The sequence below is a fragment of the Aedes albopictus genome, chromosome 3 (assembly GCF_035046485.1).
Source record: "Aedes albopictus strain Foshan chromosome 3, AalbF5, whole genome shotgun sequence".
NCBI lineage: Eukaryota > Metazoa > Arthropoda > Insecta > Diptera > Culicidae > Aedes > Aedes albopictus.
This window is the reverse complement of record NC_085138.1, coordinates 70,398,229-70,421,126: the sequence shown is the minus strand read 5'-3', so window position 1 is coordinate 70,421,126 and position 22,898 is coordinate 70,398,229. Positions and strand designations below refer to the sequence as shown.

General features: G+C 43.3%; 1 protein-coding gene across 4 annotated transcripts in view; it reads left to right on the top strand.

Moving 5' to 3' along the window:
- Positions 1 to 21,460, top strand: part of LOC109427093 (mucin-2) — a 261,695-nt gene extending 240,235 nt beyond the window's left edge. For 2 of the 4 annotated variants that reach the window (XM_062859095.1, XM_062859096.1), the window contains exons 4-12: positions 12,714 to 13,259; positions 13,513 to 13,641; positions 14,396 to 14,914; positions 14,975 to 15,169; positions 15,236 to 19,125; positions 19,186 to 19,320; positions 19,382 to 19,578; positions 19,637 to 19,948; positions 20,012 to 21,460. In XM_062859095.1, the coding sequence (XP_062715079.1) occupies positions 12,754 to 13,259; positions 13,513 to 13,641; positions 14,396 to 14,914; positions 14,975 to 15,169; positions 15,236 to 19,125; positions 19,186 to 19,320; positions 19,382 to 19,578; positions 19,637 to 19,948; positions 20,012 to 20,266 (6,138 nt within the window). In that variant the 5' untranslated portion in view covers positions 12,714 to 12,753 and the 3' untranslated portion in view covers positions 20,267 to 21,460. Of the gene's footprint in view, positions 1 to 12,179; positions 12,549 to 12,713; positions 13,260 to 13,512; positions 13,642 to 14,395; positions 14,915 to 14,974; positions 15,170 to 15,235; positions 19,126 to 19,185; positions 19,321 to 19,381; positions 19,579 to 19,636; positions 19,949 to 20,011 lie in introns of those variants that run through there. The other 2 variants (XM_062859097.1, XM_062859098.1) reach the window with 2 other exon arrangements.
- The last annotated feature ends 1,438 nt before the right edge of the window (positions 21,461 to 22,898 follow it).

Here is a 22,898-nt window from a genome sequence, read left to right as displayed (position 1 = left end):
CGGAAACGCAGTTGCGCAAAAACTGGACGAACAGTTACATATCAAATGATACGAAGTTCCATAATCGGATTCACAGCTATCACAGGCAAATGAATCAGCTTGCTGAATATTCGCCATGTGATAGCTGAGTTGGCAGTGGCCAGTCAATGCTTTGACCAGCATGCTGCAATTCTGCTTTGACAGATTTGTTACACGGTGTGTCTGGTAGAAGAAATTTATTACAAAAAAATAGGCATCGCTAATTTTTACGCTACGTGAAAGTGGACGCTACCAGCTTTCATTCAAGCCGAACATCGAAATATTCCATCGGGGGAACTTTTTCATACAAAAATTGGGTATGTTTGTTAAGTAGAAATAGGGATTAATTCGGAACCGTTCATTTTGTATGGGGAAAAACAGTATTCTGAAAAAGTTGTTCGGGATCCCTCGGTGGATTTTTTTGAGGGACCCTGCAAATGAAAGCTGAAAGCCTCTATTTTTGAATAGCGAAAAATTTGACGATGCCTATTTTTTTGTTATAAACTTTTCCCATAAACACGCCGTGGTTAGATACTTTGCAACCCCTAGAGATGGCTCAGTACAATACAATTTTGTTTGACGACATGACTTCAAACTATTCCAGTATTGTTTGTGTTGAGTGGCAGCCCAGGTGTCAATCTGAAGCTTTACCCAACACTTCGATACCGAAATAGCTGGCTCAGGGCCAATGAAGTCATGTAATGCTCCAGTGCGAGCTAACTCATCAGCCAATTCATTTCCAGCGATGGAAGAATGGCCAGGTACCAATACAAGGTGAACAGCGTTTGCTGAATTCAGATCCTCGATTTGAGTTCGACAAGCGATAACTACCTTGTACCTAGAGTTGACCTAAGTAAGTGCTTTAATAGCAGCCTGGCTATCTGAACAGAAGTATAGGGTAAAAGGGTATAATGCGCCCCACCGGGGCAAAACGCCCCCCTTCATTTGCTAGCGATTCAAGCGCTATTCGCATGCGTGATCGATTAGGAACCGTAAATATTGAAGAATAATTGCCATCAAGCGGGTCCATTAGTTGATTGGTACAGAAAAGCAATGAAAATATCAAAAAGTCTGAAATCTAGGCTTTTGGCGTAATATTTTGCCTCTTGTAAGCTGACTTCATTGCAAACGTAGCTAGTTCTGTCCACTTGTGTTATTTTACAACTTTCATGCAGTTGAACACTTGTTAAAAGACTCTCATAGGATAAGCATGTGGTGGAATTATTCCCTGGGACAGTTTATCACGGGACTGGACGTTTTTCTTTTGATGGGGCGTATTGCCCCGTTTGTTTTGAAAAGGCAAATTTTGAAACGTTTTCGAAAAACGTTTCAAAGCTTCCATATCCGCCCCTCCAAAGACAAAATCCGCATGCAACACTTCACTGACTTTAGGAACAACGATTTGCATTGGACAATAGATGGGATAAGGCGCCAGTTTTAGATTATATTCATATTATACCTGTTTACCCTATTACTGCCCATTACGTGATGCTGAAGTGCTGATTGCACTCCGCACATAAGAGCAAAGATTTCGGCCTAAAAAACGGTGCATTGTCTACCAAGTGAGTAAGACAGATACAGCTTTAGCTCATGAGAACAAACACCAGCACCTGCTCGACCTTCGAGAAGAGAGCCATCAGTGAAACATACGATGCCGTCTGAAATACTTTTTTTTTCAGACATCCAGATGTCCACTCTGGGAAGGGAATTTGGTGGAAAATGTCCTATATGGGAAATTATAAGCAATTGTAAGTTCACTTGGAGCAAGGACAATTTTGTCCCAATTCACCAAAAGTGGAAACAACGAGGTGTGTGTTGATGTGCGGTGCACAGGAGTTTTCTCTAGTGTCTTGTTGACCGAGTACCCGTAGACGGTAAGTGCAAGAAAGTGCTTCTTGTTTGAGATGAATGTGTAGTGGGACAACGTCGAAGAGAATTCTTAGCGCTGCCGTGGGAGTTGAAGAGAACGCTCCAGACATCGCCATTAAGTACATCCTTTGGAGATGGCCTAACTTTGATTGGATCGTTCTCATTTCACCCTTTTGCCACCACACAAGACATCCATAGGCCAAAACTGGCCGAACAACAGTTATGTAAATCCATTTGATATACTTGGGTTTTAGACCCCAAGTTGTACCAAAGGTTCGTCGGCATTACCCGAAGGCCATACAAGCTTTCTTGATTCTGAACTCAATATGAAGTGTCGAGGAAAGCTTGGAATCAAGAATAACTCCAACGTACTTTACCTGTTCAGTCACATCGATTTCAGAATCAAAGAGATGCAAAGGTCGCACGCCATTACGGTTTCGCCTTTCCGTAAAAAGAACAATAGATGTTTTACTCGGATTTGCCGGAAGGCCATATTGGCGACACCAACCCTCAACTACCTGAAGAGCGCTTTGCATGAGGTCGAAAAGGGTGCTGATGCACATACCAACTAACAATGTTAGGTAGTCGTCGGCTAAACCATAAGTAGGAAAACCGCTATTATTGAGTTGCCTCAATAACGTATCTGCTACGAGATTACACATCATTGGAAATCATTGGAGATATACCATGACTCCGTGCGGCTTCTAATATGGCATCGAAAGGCACGTTGTCAAAGGCACCCTCGATATCTAAGAAAACACCCGGACAAGACTGCTTTTGAGCGAATGCTTTCTCGATATCGTAAACAATCTTATGTAAAAGAGTCACAGTGGACTTACCAGATTGGTAGGCATGTTGGTTCACATGAAGAGGCACGTTGGCCAGATGAACATCACAGATGTGATGATCCACAATGCGTTCTAAGCATTTCAGAAGAAAAGAGGTCAAACTGATAGGTCTGAAACTCTTTGCTTTTTCATACGACGCACGACCCTTTTTTTGGAATAAACTTTACAGTAATATCCCGCCAGGATTTGGGAATATACCATGTAGCAAAACTGCAAACAAGTAGTTTTTTCAAAACATGTTTGAAATAATCAAATCCCTTCTGAAGCAAAATATAATAAATCCCATCTGCCCCAGGAGATTTGAAAGGAGCAAAGCTATTAAGAGCCCACTCAATCGATTCTATAGTTACAATACTCCGAGCCAAAGCTAAAGAATCATAACTACAAGAAAAGACATCAGGTTCATCCGAAGATGTAACATCCAGGGAAGTGTGTGCTGAATAAGCATTCCAGAACTTCCTCATCAGAGGAAGTGAAATCACCATTTGGCAAACGAAGTTCGTTCACCCGGAAATCCTTAGATTTTGCAAGGATTTTGTTCAACCGACTGACTTCACTCAAACTGGAAACATTTGTACAAAGGTTTTTCCAGCCGGATCGTTCAGCAGACCAAAAAGCTTTCTGCTAGGCCTTGCGAGCTGACTTGAATGCCTCCGATCCGAACGTCGTCTGTTCCAACTCTTTCTTTATTGTTTCCTGAGTTTCGCCAGATCAGCGTTCCACCAAGGGGTTCCTCTTGTGATCTTCACAGACCGTAGAGGGCATGTTCCTTCAAAATCATCTAAATAACTTGGAGTGTCAATGGATGGTGAGTATCCATGAAATATGGCCGCAACCAAATCAGTAAAAAGATCCCAGTTTGTTGACCGAGGATTCTTGAAACGGATTCTTTGCGAAGTAACATTGAAATGTTCAAATAAGATGTAGCGATGGTCAGATAAAGATTCTTCATCTGACACATGGCAATCGATCAGCTCGTGACTAATTCTACTAGAGCAAAGCGTTTATCTAACACTTCCACTCTAGCAGATACCATGAGGGTTGGGCGGTTGCCTATGTTAAGTAATGCAAGATCTACTAAGTACTCTACTTAAGTACTCCATCAAATTGGAACCTCTCAAGTTAATGTCTGAACTGCCCAAGATGATATGGCGAGCATTAGCATCACTGCCAACAATTAGCGGAAGGCCTTTCAAAGTGCAGTATGCGATGACTTGTTTGAAAGCATCCGTTCATCATGCGGCAAATACACCGAACAATAGACGTATGTATTTCCTGTTGAGGTTTCCAATAGATACATCAATTGTGATAGCACATAAATCTCTGGTGGTTAGTTCAGAGATGAGTATAGCAACTATTGCGTTGTTGACAAGCACATATGCTCGAGGAATGACACGCGAGTTTGCCATTGCATGTTTACTGAAAGCAGCAACACCGGGTTCACAAGGTTTCCTAGATAGAAATTCCCCTTACGATAGAAAGGTTCTTGTACTAAGGCCACTTGGGCTGTACCATTTTGCATAAGTCGGCAGAGATTGATCGTTGCTGTTCTTATATGCTGAAGATTGATCCGAGCTATCCTAACCATAGCCACTACCCAAACTAGATAAGATTTAACTCTTCGCAATAACAACACAACAAAGAACAACAGCAATAAAACCAGATCAGTATCGTTTGGAAAACGCCAAAGGCGAGGATACACTGAATTAACTGTGTAAATCGCATAATGCGAAACCATATAGGGTAGAAGCTTCAGTTTTGGCCAGTCCGGAGTTTTGGCCATAGTGCGGTATTGAGCCTGTTGCGATCTCAATCGGCGTAAATTTATTTTTTACTAGTAGATCCTAATACAATATGATGATTACAGCTGTGAAAACCACACATTTTGATTAAAAACTGGAAGAAAAAAATATATTTCTTTAAAAAATCTGCTCCCATATATCTATTTTGGCCAGGGTGCTTCTAATTTGGCCACTCCCATAAAAAATACACGTGATTGGCCAAAATAGAAACCAAACTTAAGAATATGGCCAAAACTGCGGCAGAGCTTCTATTTTGGCCAGTGCCACTTTTGATACAAAAATCAAGTATTGGCATGATTTCTGCATTTTTCCTTCAAAATATAGATTGAAACCTTTCTTTTGACGCATTGGTTGTTTTCATAGGATTATTGATTATTTTTATAAAAATGATTTCCCTTAGACTGGCCAAAACCGGTGCCCGCACCCTAGGTGAAAGTTTAAACTAATTAACAACATCCTCATTATCCCGCCCTTATTTAGCCTCAAGTGAGACTAAAGAAGGGCAACTGATGGAATCGGAGAAACACAAGGTCCAATGCACCATTGCTCCGGATAGCGCAGTAAGGGCGCCCTGGTACTCCACAGGCTCTTTTAGCGATTAAGATTTTATTAGATCCCCTAGCCATTAAATCCTAGGCACGGTAAGCATCTAGCCGCATCACACCATGAATTAGGGGTCACCTGTTGATGGACTCTTACCACCGGAACAGGCGGTCCGTAGTGCTATTCTTAGCAAATTGAGACAATCGCTACCGACACTACACAGCTATCTAGGCTGACCGAGAAAAGAAGTTAATATTGATGATCAACTTCATACAGGCTCTAACAGCCGTGAATGGGGTATGGGGAGGATGTCCTGGTTCCAAAAATGGGAAATCTGAAATAGCGGCATTAACTCTAAAATGGCGGCCAGAAATTAAAGGAAAGTGGCTATGTTATGGAATGGGGCCGGCATTGGCGTATCTAGGATTTTTTTTCCTAGGGATTGCCAATTCATCTGATTTGCAAAATTTTGAAACCCTGCCTTCTAGATAAATGTGAAATGTTTAAACTAATGTGGATTCGTGGTCGTCCGGCTAGTGTCACCAAGCATTTAGTCGCATCGTGCTAGGAGCGCGGGTTCGATTCCCGCCGCAGCTGTCAGGGAAAGTTTTCGGCTGTGCCACTGGGCGTTGCATGCTAGTCCGTTGTCTAGTGTCGTGCTTCCGTCAAAGAGTGAATAGCTCACTGGAAGTACTAAACGTGTCCGTGTCCGTGTCTTTAATATTGCATTTTTGTGCAACTAAAACTCAGTGAATCTTGGAAGCTACAAAATCTCCACAAAATTAAGGTTAATACACTTCTCATTGGCAAAGTGAGCATACATAAGCTTTTATCTGACGCATCAGCGTAACAGGAGATTTGTATTTTCGTTTAAAACTTCACGTTCACCATGACCAACCTGTTTGTTTTATTGCATGCGAACAATCATTTGTATATAACAATAATTTTCCAGAACAATTGTAAGAATTAGGAATACTTAAAAATATAAATCAGGATACTCATTTGCATTTCAGGTTTGAACACAACATTAATAGTGATAGTCTTTTTGTTGTATTAGTTGAAAACTACAACGACCACTTGTCAATATTTGACTGACAAATTGTTAGTATTATTAAAAGACAATTATACCGTCTTTGACCTTACGGCCTCTACAGACTGAACAGTACAAACATTTGACAACGGACAACACATATAACACCCAGTGGCCCAGTGGGAAATTTTCCGTTTGACGAAAAGTTTTCCCCGACTGGAGCGGGAATCGAACCCACACTCCGAGGCTTACGAGACACCTAAACGACTGACGCCGCTAACCGCTCGGCCACGAAGCCCACATTCTTATAAATTACAAAATTTTCACAAGGTACGTAAATTACAGGAAATTTGTAATTTCTGAAAAACAAATTCTTTCGGCGATTTGTCAAATAAATTGCCTGACAATGTATTTGGAAATTGTTTTACAATTTGTTGTACAATTTAGATCCCTGTTGAAAATTCCTCAGTAATTCCTTTGGATTTTGGAAATTTCTTTGGTAACACATTTGGAATTTCTCACAAAAAACCTCTGGACATTTGTTTTTGGAAAATGTCTATGTCAATTCCTTGTGGATTTTATTCGGTATGTACATTTTTTTGAATTTCTTTATCATTGTTGTAAGCAGATGGTCATGGGTTCGATCCCAGCCCCGGCACTTTCGTCAGTTGCTCTTTTCCCCTGAGAGTAGATGACACTGACCCTCTTCTGAGCCCTTGGCTCAAGCGGACCCGGATACTTGGAAATCGGCGAACAGCAACTTATTATGGACTCCCAATCGAACTGAAAATAGGAACAACCAACAGACACACATCAACATCCTCGTGCTCATCATTCTACCATGATAGGGTAGAAAGTGAAAGTAGCGCGAAAAGCAACCAGTTATCGATACAGTACAATAATATAACACATTCAGGCTCTGTACAAAAGTGGAAGTGCAGCTGCCAATTGGAATCGCTCACGTAGTGCCCTAGTGGACAAAAGAGCTGTAAATTGGGGTGTGGATATGAATAAAAAAACTTCTTTGATTATTACTTAGGGAAGTATTTCTGTAATTCCTTTGGAAATATCACCAACAAATATCTTATAGATTTCCTTCGGGAATTTCTTTAAAAAAGCCTTCGAAAATTCTTTTGAGCATTTCTTTAGAATTTGCACAAATATTCCTTAAAAATATGTTTTTTTTAAATTTTCTTAATTTTTTTTAAGAATTTCCTTAGATGATTTTTCCAACAATTCATTTGAGAATTTCTCCGGCATGGTCTTTGGAAAATAGTTCTTTAGGAAACTTCTCACGTAATTCTTTGAGAATTCCAACCTAAAATCATTCTGCTCCTCCTCCTCTTCTTGGCGTAACGTCCTCACTGGGACAAAGCCTGCTTCTCAGATTAGTGTTCTATGAGCACTTCCACAGTTATTAACTGAGAGCTTCCTCTGCCAATGACCATTTTGCATGTGTATATCGTGTGGCAGGCACGAATATACTCTATGCCCAAGGAAGTCAAGGAAATTTCCTTTACGAAAAGATCCTGGACCGACCGGGAATCGAACCCGTCACCCTCAGCATGGTCATGCTGAATACCCGTGCGTTTACCGTGCGTTCTTTGGTAATATTTTTGAAAATTTGGAAGGAAATTTATTCGTTATCTCCTATGGAATGTATTTCGCCAACTTATTTTGAAATTCGATTCGACAAGTTGTTTTGAAAATCTATTTATTTCTGGAATTCCTTTGGCAATTATTGTCGAAATTTATTTGGAATCTACATGAGAAACTTCATATGTATTTTTTTTATAGAAACTAAAATGGTTTCTTTTCTATTTTGATATTTTTTTTTTATTCTTCATCACTTAACCTAATTTACAGCTCTATTGTCCACTAGCGCACTACGTGAGCGATTTCAATTGACAGCTGCACCTACAGTATTGTACAGCGCCTAGATGTATTCTATTATTCTTTATCGAACTGGTTGCCTTTCTGCTGCTTTCACTTCTCTACTCCATACATGGTAGAATGATAAGCACAAGGATGATTGATGGCCGATGTTCCTTTCCAGTCCGATTGGGGGTCGGAGTAGCAGGAGGTATGAGTAGCAGTTCGTCGATGTCCAGGTATCTAGGTCCGTTTGAGCCTTGAGGCTCAGAAGAGGATCAGTGTCAGCCACTCTCGGTGAAGAGCAACTGACGAAAAATTGCAAGTGCCGGGGCTGGGAATCAAACCCATGACCATCCACATATGAAGCGAACGTGTGACCAACTACGCCACGGGCCCCGGCTATTTCGAGAATTGTTCAGGTTTTTTTTTTTTGGAAATTTCTACAAGTTTTCTTTTGTCAATCTCTTCGCGAATTCCTTTGCAGTTCGGTTGGACATTTTATATTCAAATTTCTTCGGATATTGTTTTAAAAATAACAATTCCTATGTAAACTCCTTCAGTGGAAAAGATTTAAAAGGTATTTTCCTAACAAATTGTCGAAATGATTCCCAAAAGAAGTACTGAATTCCAAAGTAATTCACAATGGAATCGCCGAAGAAATTCTAGATTGTACTAGCTAAAGGAATTCCTATTGTACAAATTTCCGAAGCAGTTGGCCAACTGCCCATCCATGGCGCTCGCATTTCTTTTGTTCGAGTCTAACCGAGTCACTACCGCCATCTTGTTCACGGTTGGCCAAACGCATTGAGCGAACATGTTTCCGTGACTATGATTTGATTCGATTAATATTCAAAGGGTTACGGGATCTATGACATTTGGTCGAAAGACATTTAGTCGAATGACGTTTGGTCGAATGACATTTGGTCGAAAGTACATTTGGTCGAACGGACATTTGGTCGAATGGACATTTGGTCGAAAGCCATTTTTTGGAAAAAGAAGCATATGACATTTAGTTGAATGGACAGTTCGTCGAATGGACATCTAGTCGAAAGGCACTAACTGATGGAAAGGGATGTAAGTGGAAAATAATATTATGGATTTCGGTATCATAATTATTTATATGTTGATGAACAAGCAAGCCTCGAGCTGAAAAAAAATCATCATTTTGCAACTTGTTGCATAAATAACCATTTTGGCTCGCGTTCAGTTCATATGCAACACTGCGTCATAGAATAGCCAATGTTTAAGGACAAACGTCTTGAAATCCCACTTCAACAGTGCATCAGAACTTCAGACGCACAATTCTCAAGAAGCAAGCTTCAAACAACAGTGCATTTTATAATGCTGTTTTTGCTCACTTATAATAAGCTTCAAGCAAGAAGATCAGGTGCGCTGGTTTTGTTTACGAAGAGATTTGTACACCAATCTGTCCTTAAAAGAAGGAAAATATCCGATGAAAAAGTCTGCAGCTATAACATCCAAATATCAAACGGAATAACAGCTTGTATTCAAAAGGAGAAATTGCTTCTGAAACATTCAGTAGTTGGTACAGGAAAACGCAATGAAATAAATAAACGTGAAAGAATAGCCTATGTTTCAAAGAAGGAAAAATTCATGATAAAAAGACAGCAACCATAACATTCAAACATAGTACAAATACAAATTTTGAAAGAATAGCCTATGTTCAAAAGAAGGAAAAATCACAACCATAATGTCCACTCTTCGCTCTCAGCACAAATAATATACTTGAAAGAACAGCATATGTTGAAAAGAAGGAAAAATATTTGATGGAAAAGCCAGTATGTTATACACAAAACGCAATGAAATGGTGAAACTGGAAAGAAGAGCCGAAACCTACACTGCACTAGAATGCTTGCTTTTTATGTTTGATATAATCAAACACGATTGAATTGCTATACGACTTAACGTCCATTCGACCAAACGTACTTTCAACCGAATAAGTTCAGTAACATATAAATTATGATACCGAAATCTATAAAATTATTTTCCATTCAAAACTCTTCATCAGTTAGTGCCTTTTGACCAAATGTCCATTCGTCGAATTGTCCATTCGACTAAATGTCATATGCTTCTTCTTCCAAAAAATGGGTTTCGACCAAATGTCCATTCGACCAAACGTCATTCGACCAAATGTCATTCGACCAAATGTCCTAAATCCAAAACAATTTGCGTTGAGCAGTGTGTACTGGTATCAAATGTACCTTTATAACGTAGATTTAGAAAATAGCTGCCTTTTTGTATTTTTGTGTGTCTAGTGGATGAGAGTAACTTTCACAAGTTAAGAACAAAAAATGTTTCGCTAGGTTAGTTATAATGTACCGTACACTGTTCAATTTACTGTGCAAGTAATAAAACTGAATCATATTGAAGAAAATTTATCTGAAACTAGCTGTCCCGGCAAACTTTGTCTTGCCGTCTTGGGGTGATTTGACAACTATTGAGCTCGAAATAGCACCGCACTCTAGATTGATTTCATTTCGATCGTGTTGATTCACTTGCCAGCTCATGGAAAATCAGTACCTACTTTATCATTTTTGTTACTTTTCTTGTTGATTTTCGTAACTTTTTGTATATATAAACACAGTCACCATGAATACGAATCGAACCGTGCAAGAGTCATGCTGAGCGGTTCATCCGTTCGTGAGTTTTGTTGCCTCAAAGGAACTTCAAACTCATTTTTATATAGGGTGCGGGCACCGGTTTTGGCCAGTCTAAGGGAAATCATTTTTATAAAAATAATCAATAATCCTATGAAAACAACCAATGCGTCAAAAGAAAGGTTTCAATCTATATTTTGAGGGAAAAATGCAGAAATCATGCCAATACTTGATTTTTGTATCAAAAGTGGCACTGGCCAAAATAGAAGCTCTGCCGCAGTTTTGGCCATATTCTTAAGTTTGGTTTCTATTTTGGCCAATCACGTGTATTTCTTATGGGAGTGGCCAAATTAGAAGCACCCTGGCCAAAATAGATATATGGGAGCAGATTTTTTAAAGAAATATATTTTTTTCTTCCAGTTTTTAATCAAAATGTGTGGTTTTCACAGCTGTAATCATCATATTGTATTAGGATCTACTAGTAAAAAATAAATTTACGCCGATTGAGATCGCAACAGGCTCAATACCGCACTATGGCCAAAACTCCGGACTGGCCAAAACTGAAGCTTCTACCCTAGATAGATAGATAGATAAAACCACTTCGAAATTAGAAATTGAATAAACGTTTCTGTTTGTATAGATCATGGTTTTTCAAACTGTGGGTCACGACCCCCCAGGGGGGTCGCCGGTGTTCATCCAGGGGGTCACGAGGGGCAGTCGAATATTTGATTGTAACAGACAACAAATGGTGGGTCGCGAAAAGTTCGTCTGCTAGCAAAAGGGGATCACGCACCTGAAAGTTTGGGAACCTATGGTATAGATTATACTACTCGTTTTGTCTTTGCGCCTCCACTACCTTTTTTCTTTTGAGCAGATGAATTCGAACTAATTTCGGAACATGCCAATTGAAGTTAGAGTGTCGTTCCCTATTTTCAACCCAGGTAAGCGTGTTTCGAGGGAGAATGGAAAAACCAGACCCTTGGAATTTCTCTGGCCGGGCTAATTTATTCCTGAGACAGTTTTTCGAAGAGGGGTGCTTAAGTTTTAGAAAATTGATAACCTTTTCTCTTTGAACGCACATATTGATAACTAAGATTAGCTCGGTATTTTTTGGTGAGCCGAGCGCATCGAGGTTAATCTGCTGTTGACAACTCAGTAAAAAGGTGGACAATACTGAACTCAGTGAAAATATACTGAGCTGGAATTTTGTAATCTAACTGTGTATGATTGGTCAAATTAGTTGCCTAAACCTATAGAAGATTTTGACTTCTTTAAACTTTTTTTAACTCAATACCGACAACGTAAGAGAAAGGTGTATGAGAGTTTACTGGACAACCTGCTAGTTGAATTACTCGTCCCTTTTTGCTATTCTTTCCTCGGCATTTCATTCTTTTGCACCTTTTCCGCGCTGCTATGGTCTCTGTATACTCAACTCACCTTATACCTTGTTGTTGATGTATGGAACCGTCGTCGTCGTCGTCGTCTTTGTCGTCGTCACCTTCGGGCTAAACGACTTACCCACTACAAGGGGCAAGGTAGTCGGCGGCCAACCTAGCTCCGCCGCGCGATCGGGCAAAGAGTGCTGCTAAGCGATGTGAGAAAAGAAGGATAGGTGGAAGAAAAGAGTACCACACCACCAGCAAGAGTTTTGCAAGTCTTTCCCATTCCTTTCCTGGCGGGCGGGCGCAGATCAGTTCGGGGCGCGCACCGGAGAACATATTAGTCATCCACGTTGATCGTTTTGTGGGGGATCGGATTTTTTTTTTTGTAATCAGCGTGGAATTTTCGAATCTGGAACAGTGATTGAGTGACGTCACAGCTACGTTCGATTCGAGCGTGGTTTGATCGGTAGTTGTTACTGTCGTTACCTAATATGTGCGGTTGAATGGATTGAAGAAGCGGTTTGCGACGGATATGCACAGAAGGAACGCGATCTTCGTATAAGGTACCAATCAAGTGCGGGCTATTGTGTTACCACTTCCTTATACCGACTACCGGTTTGATTGACGGTCGTGGGTCTTGGGTGATTCATATTCATAAGAGTGTGCATTCTGAGTATGCAAATGATATTAACTGCCGTTTTTTGTTTTGTTCTCTGTCTCCCACGCAGATTCAAAGTGTTGGTCGCCGAGTAGCGCTTGAAGATCGAGATGGACGAGTCTACGTCGTCCAGTAATGACCATTCCGCCAGTGGGGATGGTTACGCGTTCAAAAATGAGATATCGCTTTCGATTGGAGAAGACGATCACAACTCGGGCACGAACAGTACGGCGATCCCGACGCCTTCACCACGACACGTTGAAGTGCCCGTGGACGACAGCGAATATACTTCGCTGAAGGATAGCAAACAAAACGGTAACGGTATGAGCGGACTAGATAATCCGGCTTTCGAGCCAGAAAAGGAGAAACGACCTTTGAGTTCTTTCGGGCACTCGGGGGAGAAGTCACTGGGAGCTACCTCGATGAACGGCAAGGCTAATGGAGAGAAGCCTTTGGCCGAAGCGGTCAACTTGGAACTGTTGAACATGTCCAAGCCAGCGAATGGGCACCAAAATGGATCAAGTGCCCTGCCAGTTAAGAAGGACACCGAAGTCGACATTGGAGACCCATACGATGAGTATTTCGTACCGGTGAACGAACACCGAAAGTTTATGAGGTAAGTCATTCAAACATATTTTGGGAACTTCAGGTCACTTCCCTCCTTTTGGAATTAATTGCCTTGAGTTCGAAATCGTTCCTAATCTGTTTGTCTATGTCGACACACTGCAATCCAATCATTCCACGGTCATCAACACTACCACTGCAACTACCACTACTACTATCATAACTACCGCAATCATCGCCGTCACTTCAATTGTGGTTTCCTCCGAGTACCCTAATATCTCTTACGTATATCGTGAACAATCTAGCGTCTCGTTCCAAAAACCGCGTCGGCACGCGTACAGTCAGCATGATCGGGGTGTAGACTACACCGGTCACTCCGTCAATGAACCGGTACACGGAACCGTGGATTATAAGCATTGGACCAAGATCACGAGGTACCCCCTTGTTCTTTTTCTCACTGTCTCAGAAGCAGAGAGCGACATTATTTAACAACCATCAATATAATCCAACAAATATTTATCACCAATGTATTCCATTTATCCACCCCTAATATCGGAGGTACCCAAGGGCCAAGGAACTGTGGCTAACATTTGCCGTCACTTTGCGGGGTCACTAATCTTTGTCACCACGATGAACCTTCGCTTTGCTGAAGGCAAGCGGATGTTTTGTCTGTAATCCCTACCCATCACTAGCTGCGTCATCTAAATGTGTATCGTTAATGTCGGGGTGTACCTCGTCAACGAATTCCACCACCAAGTCGTGCGCCCTAACCCATGATAGATAGCTTTCCCGTGACAGGTAACGTCTACTCTAGCCCTTGAACTGCTTGGTTTTCAGTGCATCAATAACGCTTCTCCGGCTCGCAGGGATCCGCAAGTACCGCATGTATGCACATTCATATCCATTATTGTTGAGTTTTTCGGCGACCCATTAACCTCCGTAGACTGTTTCGATTGCTGGTAACTTTTTCGCGTGACCTTTTTGGGGTCTCGGTATCTGATTAATAAGTTGTTACATCACCTTAGGTGTATTAAAAATCCAAGATGCTCCCAAAAAGGTCTGTGATCTGTACATACCCATTTGTCTCTGACCGTATAATATCCAGAGTTTGTAAATATCATGTATAAATCCGTTCAAACGAAGCCTTCCGCCGTAAACGCTCCCTAATCAACCACCTTGCGATTCTAGAGGCGAGAAGCTGTACGTCACCAAGGACAAGCGCGAGAAAAAGAAGAAAAACTGGCTCTGCTGGGTGCTAGGTCTGGCCGTACTGCTAGCAGTGATCATCATTGCCATCCTGGCCGGATCGGGTAAAATCTTCAACGAGAGCCCTACCCCGGTGGAATCCCGACAGTTTGCCAAAGATAACCAGATAGCTACGGCGGGAGTGTTTGGTTCGGGATCACCGGACAACTCCCTGCCCCGACCGCAGAACAAAACCACTTCGACGGAGTATCCTTCGACGATGTCCCCGCCGGGGTCTACGGTGCCACCCGTTCCGCCGACTACCGAGGAGAACATCGTTTACGTGCCGAACACTTTGGAAGGGCAGATTACGCTTACGAACTTGGAGTTTTTGGATGACTACCGGGATCCAAACAGCTCGGCGTACAAAGTGCTGGCCGCTGAACTGGAAGAGGAAATCAGAGACAGTTTGGATGTTCCTGGATCACGTGATGAAATCTTTGTGAAGATCATGAGTTTGAAGTAAGATGATTGTTTTTATTCTAAGAATTTATACGCTAAGAAACTTTTGTTGTGTTTCAGACCGGGATCCGTAGTTGTGGATTATCGCGTGAGCTGGGCCAACTCAAATGCTTTGAACGTTGAGAGTATGAAGGAACGACTGACTAACTATTTGGATGAGAATCAAAACTATTTGTCTACCTACATCGTTCCGGTGAACACCATTCGGGTGGCGCGACTTCCCGATCTCTGCTATACCGGTCCTTCGGAGATGGGGTAAGTTGAAACAATGAGACTGTTTGTTATGCATAGTGCATTGATTTATGTTTTCCATAATTCTAGATGTGAGCATGCTTGCGAGTTCAACGCCCGTGTCGGTGACTTTGTTTGCGTTTGTCCCAAGGGAATGCTGTTGAACAACGATGATGGTAAATCGTGTTATAGGCCGGTACCTGCACCACAACCTGAACCAACTGCTGAACCTGAACCGGACAGTAAACCAGAGCCAGAACCGGCGGGAGAGCCATCAAGTGAACCAGAACCTTCCAGCTCACCTGAACCTGCTAGTGAACCTGAGCCTTCAAGTTCTGCAGAGCCGGAACCATCGAGCGAGCCAAGCAGCGAGCCAGAACCAGCCAGTGAGCCGGAACCCGCTAGTGAACCGGAGCCTGCTAGTGAACCTGCTAGTGAGCCTGAGCCTGCTGGAGAACCGGAACCAACTAGCAAACCTGAGCCTACTAGCGAACCAGAACCCGCCAGTGAACCGGAGCCTGCTAGTGAACCTGAACCTGCTAGCGAACCTGAACCTGCTAGCGAACCGGAACCAACTGGTGAACCGCAACCTTCCAGTTCTTCCAAACCGGAGGCTACCACTGTTTCTTCCGGAAAGCTAATACATGCGTCAACTCCAGCGAGCGAGCCTGAGCCCTCCAGCGAACCAGAGCCAACAAGTGAACCCGAGCCAGCTAGCGAGCCGGAGCCAACCAGCGAACCCAAACCAGCCAGCGAGCCCGAACCTGCCAGCGAGCCCGAACCTGCTAGCGAGCCTGAACCTGCAAGTGAGCCTGAACCTTCCGGCGAACCTGAAGCTACAACATCAAAACAATCCTCCTCTGGTCACTCAGGTAAACTTCAAATCGCAGGCATTGCCTCCTCCACGACCGAACCTGAACCAAAGAGCGAGCCCGAGCCTACCAGCGAACCGGAACCAAGTAGTGAACCAGAACCTACCAGCGAACCGGAAGCATCTAGCGAGCCGGAGCCATCCAGCGAACCCAATCCAAAGAGCGAAGTAGAAGAAATCAAAGCCACTACCTCGAACCCTAGCAGCACGGCCGAACCCTCCGCCGAGCCTGAACCTGAACCACCAAGCGACGATGAACACCACTCATCAACCGTTTCCAGCCTAGGCAAGCTCCAGTCATCCACGGAACACTCCACCCACCCAACCGAAGAACACACCATGCCAGATTTCATGATTGCTGATCTTGACGCAACCAAACATTCGACCAGCACTGAGCCCATATCCTCAACCTCTCCACACTCCACCGCTGGCGAAACACCGGCTCCGGTAACGGAAACGATCGAAGATGACGTTCCACAGCCCACCACCGGCGCTTATCTGATCGCAGCCAAAACTACTCCCGCAACTGAACCGATGAACGTCTTCGATGCTCGATCGCTCGAACACAACTCTTCGACAACAGCCGTGGAAAACTCCGTCTACGCCACATCTAGCCCAATTTCGCTCGAACAGTGGCGATCTTCCACCAGCTTCTCTACCACAACGGAAGCTTTGGAACAGCCGAAGGAGCACGACGAAGATATGTCACCATTCCTGCCCAACATCGAATCGTCTAGTGCCAAGACCCGTGGATCGTACGCCGTGACGGAAACAATTCTTGAAACCGAAACAACACCAACTTTGCTGACTCACGTCGATCAGTCACCGTTCTTGCCGGAAATTGAACAAAACGCCAGCTTGGTGAAGTTTTTACACGAGGGTTTGGACCGTCAAGTTGATGGATTTGATAACGACTCACAGCAGCAGTATTTGGAAGTGTTGCCACTGTCCAAGGAAAGCGATCGCAATGAATACAAGAAGCAGCTGGATACCGTTACCAAGACGGTGTTTGTGGCAACTACTATTCGCACTTACGCTCCAACAACTGATTCACTGGAAGATTTGATCACGGCTGCCAGTTCAAGGAACATTGTCGAACAGACAACCAACAGTGGTGGCGAGGAGGAACTGATGGCGACCAGTACAGAAAAAGACGTAGAGGACACAACACTAGGGAAAATGGGTGCTGTTGCAACCACGACCGAGAGGGAGAGTGCTCGGCTCGAACAATCCACGGAACATGTAGAAGAGAAACCGACTACCACGGCAGAGAACGAAACGACAAACTCATCGCCGAAAGCAGAGGTCGAGGAGATCGGTACAACCGAAAGTGAACAAGCGGAGAAGGCAACAACTGTGGTGATGGATGATTCTAAAGACGATACTCCAAAAGGCGATGTGGAATTGGTAGCGACTAACGATACAGCGGAAAAGCTGACGGCAACGGAAGCTGAAGAACCGACGACGGAAAAACATGTAATGGAAACCACCATGGGCGAAACAAAACTGGAATTAGAGGAAGAACGCGTAACCGCTTCCAAAGATGAAACCGAAGAAGTAACTGACGCTGTTAGAGAAGACACAACGGAGAAGCAAGCGAAAGCTTTGGTAGAAGCCACAAGCCACAAAGACGTCGAGGAAACTACTGTTCATGCTGTAGTGAATGCGTCTTCAACGACTACCGAACCAAGCGGAAACGCGAAACTCATGGAAGAATCAACCGTTGAAACGAAAGAACCACCAACAACGGCTTCGCCAACGACAACACCCACTGCCACAAGTGACCTAACCACGACAGTAGCCGCGACCACGACTGAAGCCACTTCGACGACTCCTGAAGCGACAACCACAACAGTTGTTGCCACTTCTACCACCGAGACGGCAACTTCACCAACGGCTCCCACAACCACCGACAGAACCAAGACGGATTTTTTGGAGCGAACGCTACAAGATTTGGACCAAGATAACGACATTTCCGAGAATGACCTGAAAGTCCTTCCCCTGGACAGGAAACCGGACAAATTCGAAGAATCGCCGCCACCTCCGGATCCGTTAGCATCCACACAGAAGACAACCGTTGACCAGGAATCCAACTTCGAAACGACTACCGGTCATTTTTTAGGAGAAACGACGTTTCATTTGATTAGATCAGAGCGATCGAATGAAACGTCGTTAATTAAGTCGAGAAATTCTGACGATGACGACCTGAGCGAATTGGTGGCCAGTGCCAGCGGTATGTTTACCAAGTGCGCGGTCGGGCAGTTTGAGTGTGTGAACGGAACGTCGATCAAGGATGGTAGCTCGTGTATTCAGAAATCGGAACGGTGCGATTCGGTGTCTCACTGTTCGGACAATTCCGATGAGCAGGATTGCGAGCGGTTGGGATGCCCGGGACACTTCCAGTGTAAGGACGGTTTCTGTCTGGCTAGGCAGCATGTGTGTGATGGAATTACTCATTGCAATGATGGAAGTGATGAAGTTGAGTGTGATCAGCTGCAGTGCAACTTTGATGAAATATCGTGCGATGCGAGTGGACGGAAGGGGCCGTGTTTGCCAGCGCAGTGGAAATGCGACGGACTGGAACAATGTGCGAATGGGTTCGACGAAAGCGATTGCCCGGATACGTGTACCAATGATCAGTACTTCTGCGTTGGGCAGCGAAAGTGTATTCCGGAAGCATGGCGGTGTGATGGAAAGTCGGACTGTACCAACGATGAAGACGAACGACTGTGCGACTGTCCGGTGGATAACTTCCGATGCAATACCGGTGGATGCGTTCCGAGTGCATACGTTTGCGATGGGCAACCACAGTGTCCGGACCTGTCGGATGAGTGGGGTTGCTTTAGTTTGGAAGAAAGTAAGTTGAAGATCCGCGTGGAATCAGAGAAACTAAGTCCGGTTTGTGCTGATAATTGGTCCAAGGAGTTATCGGACGCCGTCTGTGAGGAGTTGGGCTATCTACAAGCCAAGTCATACTCGATCTCGAACGAAACGGGTGGGGATGCATTTTACAGATTTGTGGGAGTGAACAGTACCAATCTGTTGAGAAGTTTGGCGTTAGCCACCAGCTGTTCCGAAGGCTTGGTGAACATCGACTGCGAACTTTATCGTAAGTATTGAAATACACTATGTCAGTGTGTAGCATTAATTCTTCGATTGGATTATGTAGGTTGCGGTAGTGATAGAATTACGCCTATCACGGATCAGCGGATCGCTGGTGGACTTCACACAGACTCCAATCAGCTTCCTAGTCTAGCCTTAGTCTACAGCAATAACGCAGCCATCAAGTGTACTGCTAACATATGTAAGAATGTTTGTCTTCCTAATCATATTCTCAAATATAATCGGTGTTGGTAATGTTTCAGTATCTCCTCGATGGGCACTTGCAAGCTACTCCTGTATGATGGGTAAAACGGAGTTCATCGACAACCGGAACATTGCTGAAATGAACTGGAAGTTATTCGCTGGAACTTCCCAGTTCAACTTCACCATGATCAGAGGAAACAATGCCAACAGTTCTTACCAAGTTGTTGATGTTCAGAGGATTGTTCCTTATCCTCAGGTATGCATGACTTACTTTACATTAGTTCAAAGCAGATCTAAACCCACTATTTCAACAGGCCAAATACAAACAATTCCTCTACACCGGAGATGTCGTACTGCTGCGACTGACCAAGCCTCTCCAGTTCAATGAACAGGTCGGCAGTGTCTGCCTAGCAGGTGACGCCACAATCGATCCGGATCAGCTGTGTCTGACCGCTGGCTGGGGTGCAGATCCATCGGCCATAACCACTACCGAACAGTACCTCAAATATCTACCAGTGCCAACGATACCGGCTGATAAATGCAACTCCAGTGAGCACTACAACGGTTCCCTGACGGACGATGCCATCTGTGCGGGTTTCCTCAGCAGTAGCAAAACGACTTGCTATGTGAGTTTCGATAATATTAGGGTACATGCAACAATGACCAACTTCACTCAACTTTCATTACAGAACGACGAAGGAGCTCCGCTGATGTGCCACGTGGAACGAACCGGACAGTGGCTGCTAGAGGGTGTTCTCAGTTACCATGGGAACTGTGGCAAGCGGCCACATCCAGCGATTTACAACTCGATTACCTCAGGCATTGCGAGCTGGATCCATAACACGGTTGGCAACGATCTGATGTTCATGAACGGCGACGGTCTTAGAAGTGGTAGTCGAACAAACGGTACTGAGCCAAGCAGCACACAGCCAACTACTCGGTAGGCGTTCCGAGTTTGACAGTTACATTTGGCTGCGTGCGTGCTTGTATTTTATGTAAATATTGCGTGTAATATAGATCGACGAGAACCGGATGAGAACAACAGTTTTCGTGGGAGGAACGTCTCCGGATGGAGATGACTTTTGAAAAAGTGTATTTATAGTTAGATAGTAGCATGTAGAAAACCGAGAGATGCAGCGTAGCCCTGCTGCGTCTTTTCTGTTTTCAACTAATAAAAGAACCCGTCTGATGAAGAAGAAAAGAACCTAGTCACAAAAGCCGATTATTTTGTGCCAATACCTTGAAGTGGAAATGAGTAATCTCTGCTTTTCATGTAATGAAAACCGCATTCGGAACTAAGAAAAGTCCCGCAATATTAATCAAATACGTGTTTTCAGTTGTAATTTGGAATAAGTAAACGATGACTGTTTCAAAATTATTCATTGTTACCATTAGTCATGGGGTCCGTTCTGTACTTCGTGTAGTGCTTCCACGTAATCATTATTTACAAAATGGATAAATGTTTTGGTTGTAGATTTTGTTCGTTTCAAGAAAATAGAGAGAAACGAATAAACCAGATTTTTGTTTGGTCTATTACTTTTGGATATGAGTTAAACAGAAGCAACACGTGATTTATAGAAACGGGAATCCTTTTTCGTGGGAGAGTCCCACATGAAGAAATCTGTCCAACTAGACACTAAAATCTCATTCTTGTATTTTATTTACTTTATGTTGCTTGACTTGCGTGTAAATATGAATCTTATGCAAAATTATTAAACACTTGGATTGCTAATAGCGGTAACTGTTGAATGTAAGAGTAAGATTCGCAATACTTGTAAAGCATAATCAAAAGAAGTGCAGAATTCGGATACGATTAGTTTTTAGAGAAATAAACAAGTGTAGATTCTTTTAATTGCAATTTAATACCCTAGGAAAGTAGGAACCAATTCCAATTGAACAAATCCATTTATTCTGTTTCTTATCATAGCTATTATCAGCACTGTGTAATATCTGTCTCCCGATCAATGTACTGTTTTGTGTTTTCTTACCCTTGTATATGATTAATACTCAATTTACATCACAGAAAAAAAAAATAAAAACCGTGCAGAAGTTTACCATTTACGGTTGAATGAGGACCATGCACCTAGTTTTGGTTTTGCAACGATTGAGAATCAGTAAAGAGCAGATCGATATTTTAATGTTATGTTTGTTAAGTTCTATAGTATTCTTCGAAAATTTCCTTTAAATTGCATCCGTTTCGTACGGCTCATGAAGTTTGAGAATCTAAGGTCTTTTAGCCCTTCCCAAATCCTTTCTTCCTATCATCATCTCCTAATCGGTTAGATCCGACTGCGCATTGCTAGGATTCATCGTCAAGATGATAAACTCCGACGCACGCTTAACATATATCGACTGGAAGACGCTGCGGTGTAAAAGCCCTTCGTCGAGGAGCTAGAGAACCGTGCTGTGAATATTCCAGAAGGTGGAAGCGTAGAAGATCAATGGAGCGCCATCAAGAACGCCTTCATCGCCCCTGACGAGAATAATATGGGTGAGCTACGCACCCGGAGAAAGCAGTTATAGAGCGAGCGAAAACACGAGGAGCCAAAGCCGTAACCCGTCAGCGCTTTTCGGCTCTCGAGAAGGAAGAAGCGTTTCACTGTAGACGGGACAAAAGAGCGTGAGCGGACTCCTTAGCCGACGAAGGCGAGAAAGCCACAATCACCGGCTATATCCGTCTCCTCCACGTCGCCTTAGTGGGACTAAGATGAATGCTACGATGCCCGTGAAAGACACGTCTGTCTGGTAGGTACTGACCAGTTGAAATGCTGGTTCGAGCACTTTGGAAACCTTTTTCAAGTGTCGGCCACGCCATCAACACCTCCGCATGATCCGCCACGCCAAGGGTTCGACGCATTACCCGTGTAAACACCGAAGTTCCATCAGTGCTGGAGATAGAAACAGCCAACCTTAGCATGACATCGAAAAGGGCCCCAGGGGTCGATCGCATATTAGCTGAGATACTCAAAGCTGACCCCGTAGAATCCGCACAAATACTGCATCAATTATTCTGCAACATATGGGAAACCGTGACATTTCCGCCCGATTGGATGCAAGGCGTCTTAGTAAAGGTACCCTAAAAAGAGTGACCTTACTGTATGCGATAATTGGCGGGGCATCATGTTACTGTGTATCGTTCTCAAAGTTCTCTGCAAAGTGTTTCTTAAACGGATTCAAAAGAAGATTGACGCAACTCTCCGACCCCAAGTAACAATTCAGAATCACTAGTAAGCATGCCATTTTAACAAGTGTTCTATAAAAGCGCCGACAGTTGAACAAGAGTATGTGTTGAAAAAAGTGTCGAATAAATATTTCATACAGCAAAAACAGCATTTTTGTTCATCATATTTTTGTTAATTGAACAACTAATCGAACAGAAGTTCAAAGAAAGTTGTTAAGGATCAATAATCAATAGTCAAATAGTGTTGTAATAATGTGCGAAGACAAGCTGTTTCCGACATATCAGATGCCGTTATTCCACATACTATTCACAGTGGAACAACCAGCTTAAACAGAGTTTAAGAACACTGCCTAAATCGTTTAGTTAAGCTGCTGATTAGCAGTGCAATAATATCA